Source organism: Esox lucius, chromosome 18 (assembly GCF_011004845.1).
Source record: "Esox lucius isolate fEsoLuc1 chromosome 18, fEsoLuc1.pri, whole genome shotgun sequence".
Lineage (NCBI taxonomy): Eukaryota > Metazoa > Chordata > Actinopteri > Esociformes > Esocidae > Esox > Esox lucius.
Window position 1 is genome coordinate 19,460,082 of NC_047586.1, and position 3,496 is coordinate 19,463,577.

At 42.0% G+C, this 3,496-nt stretch overlaps 1 protein-coding gene across 1 annotated transcript; it reads left to right on the forward strand.

The window, feature by feature from the left end:
* Positions 1–1,359: 1,359 nt before the first annotated feature.
* On the forward strand, positions 1,360–2,920 carry dio3b (iodothyronine deiodinase 3b). The gene has a single exon (XM_010904677.4). The coding sequence runs from the start codon at positions 1,512–1,514 to the stop codon at positions 2,313–2,315; it is 804 nt and encodes a 267-aa protein (XP_010902979.2). The 5' UTR covers positions 1,360–1,511; the 3' UTR covers positions 2,316–2,920.
* The last annotated feature ends 576 nt before the right edge of the window (positions 2,921–3,496 follow it).

Genomic DNA, 3,496 nt, shown 5'->3' on the forward strand with positions numbered 1-3,496 from the left:
CTCTTCAATCTGTTTTCACCAACAAGACGGCAACAAACTGTGTTTTTGGTTTTTCGCACCTTGCTTGTTAAACCTTATGCTTGAAACATGATCTTAAAATAGACAGTCTCTTAGGTCACTATATACTACAGTTTCTACTTCATACAATAAATACTACAGCATACTGAATGACATTCTTTATACAATATTAAAGTATATAAATGCAGTCATATTACAGTATTTAGGGCGTAGCATAATTTATTTTTAATACTGGCATCCAGGTTTACACATTTTCTGACATATAGACCTATAACATATCTGACTAATTTACATCTAATCACAAGTCACAACGCCTCTGTCAAACACTGTTTATTAGCGATGTCCGTTTTAGAGAGTTGTTTGGATATTTTTTTCATGCCAGTAAGAGAGTATGCACAATTTACTGATAACCTATTATTATTATAGGTTTCATAAGTTATTTGGTCCGTTTTTTTTTTATATTTTGGGACTAGATCCGTAGCCGACGATTGGTTCCTCGGGGCAATAATCCGTTCTCTTTTCTCAGTCTGTAACACCACCTGTCCTACCGGATATAATTGATTAGCCCGGTCTTATAACGGTGAGTAATCTCATTGCTCTTAGAAGGAATCGGCAAAAGAGTCTGGTTTGGCAAGTTGAGAAGGAGAGAGGAGGATACTGACCTCAGATAACCGAGGCTTTTTGGAGGTGCCCAATGCGCACTGCACATCATTGGTATGCGAGAGCGCCGTCTAGTGTGAAAAGATTTTAGCAAATTTAAACCCCTTTATTCTACACACAGAAACCAAAGCGTCCATGCGTTTTCGTATTATTTACATTTACATTATTTCGTGAGTAGAACCTTTCTGAATTGGGCATTGAACACATTCAACATAAAGTAATTGCCCAAATTGGTCTACAAAATGTATAGAATAACATTATATCCAATATCTCCCGGATTCTGCAGCATCATCATTAGTTAGTTCATTTCGTAGTTAAACTGTCAGTGCAATGTGTTTTATTGACAACAATTTAAGATTTTGATCCTTATCGCCGTTTGATTTGAAGATACTGGCTAAGTTTTTAGCTTATGATGTGTTTGAATTAAGAGCACATTTGTGTCACGTCCGAGCCGCATACAAGTTGATCGCGATTTTTTTCATGTAATTTAGCCCAAGTGAGGTACACGATATCGACATTACAAGCTTAAGTGAATAAAACTGCCCCCTCCGCCCTCCACACACACGCACACGCTCGTTCACACACTCACAACCACCCGTTCTCTCTCCCTCGCTCAGGAGCGCGGTAGAGTTGACGGGAGGTAATCCCCGCCATGTGAGAGGGCGGCACGAGCGGTAGAGGGTGGAGGCGGGTTGTTTTTCATTCAAATCCTCACAGCTCCTATAAAAAGAACAACTCTGAGAGACGGTAGGCTAAAACAGATGGGAAAAGGTGAATGATACAATTGTATCTATCTGCCTGCCTTGCTGGCCCGATATCATCGGCAGGCCGAGATGCAAAAGTCTGCAGGTGTCCTGGCTGTGATGGCCCTGAAACACACAGTTCTGTGTCTGGTTCTGCTGCCCCGGTTCCTCCTGGCAGCGCTGATGCTTTGGCTCCTGGACTTTTTGTGCATCAGGAGAAAGGTGCTGCAGAAGATGGAGAAGCGGGGTAATAGCCCTGACGACCCGCCCGTCTGCGTCTCCGACTCCAACAAGATGTTCACTTTGGAGTCGCTTAGGGCGGTGTGGTACGGACAGAAATTAGACTTTTTTAAATCGGCTCACCTTGGATTTATAGCGCCCAACACTGAGGTGGTACAATTGCAAGAGCAGCGCAGGGTCAGGGTCTTGGACTATGTAAAAGGGAGGAGACCTCTCATCCTTAACTTCGGCAGTTGCTCCTGACCACCGTTTATGACGCGCCTGGCTGCTTTTCAGCGCGTCGCGAGCCAGTACGCGGACATCGCGGACTCCTTGCTTGTATATATCGAAGAGGCGCATCCCTCGGACGGCTGGGTGAGCTCCGATGCGCCTTACCAGATCCCCAAGCACTGTTGTCTGGAGGACAGGCTGAAAGCCGCTCAACTGATGCACTCGGAGGTGCCCGGCAGTACTGTGGTGGTGGACAATATGGACAATTCGTCCAACGCGGCGTATGGAGCCTATTTTGAAAGACTTTATATTCTAAGGGATGAGCGGGTCGTGTATCAGGGTGGCAGGGGACCAGAGGGCTACAAGATATCAGAGCTGAGGAACTGGCTCGAACAATACAGGAATGATTTAGAGAATTCCCGAACGGTGGTGGTCCACGTTTAAAAGATAGGCTTACCATTACCCACGGCGCGTGAGGTCTCCAGTGAAGAAGTATTCCGATGCTGCTAAAAACTCTTGACACACAGCACATATGCCTATAGGCCTATACATGTTGTTTTGGTTCAGAAGCATTATAACAGGACGCAGATTTTGGAACATGTGTATGATCTAAAACGGAAGATAGGCTTAGCTGTTCTCTCGTGCTTGTCTTGTCCTTATTTGTTTGGTTTTGTTTTGTAATAAGCTGTTCTATTCATTTGAACCTAGGCAACATTTGTATATGCCTATTCCAGTTTGACATCATTTGATTATCAACACTTTATTTTTAAACAGTCTCTACCTTCAAGGCGTGTGTGCGTGTGCGTGCGTGTGTGTGTGTGTGTGTGTGTGTGTGTGTCTGTGTGTCTGTTTAAAAGGCTAATACCTTTTACTCTAGTGTTGCTGTGAAGTTCGGTTTTTAAAGGGTTTTAAACCAGAAAACTGATACTGATGTTATTTAATACTAGAGTACTTGGCGACTAGCAATGTCCTCAACGAACAATTGCCAAACGTTATGTAAATTATATTTTATTGAACAAATATTTTTAATAAATGTTAGAACACATTCATCTGACGACTCCTGAAAGCATCTTACGCATGGGCGTAGTAAGATTATGTAAGGCCTATTTGTTAGAATGTACGTTGATATAAGCTCACCAAAATATTTTCAATGCTATATTTTTCACTTCACGTGCACCTTCACGAAATAGCAAGACAGACAGCTTTGGTTATCAGTGGTTAGGATAAAAAATGTATCAATAGTTCCAATCAATTAAGCTATGTGATTAGATTAACTGCAAACATGCCTAGGCTATGTACTGCAACCCAACAGATTAAGCTAAGTATCAGTAGTTGTGTTGGTTTTATACGTTTAGGCGTGCATTTATTTTACCCTCCATGAAAGAGTGACATAGATATTCCCTAGCAGAATGTAGTTTATATTAATCTTCTTTACCATCGCCTATATCAACCTTAGACAGCTCAATTCATTTATTAAAAATGTCACGAATGCCTCAGTTAGTTCAACTACTGATTTTCTCTGATCAGATCCTCTATAACATCTATATAGCCGTAATCGACTACAAACATAAAACCGTTATGTTTTGCCTTAAAAAGGTTGAACGTTCTTCAGCTGACAGAACATT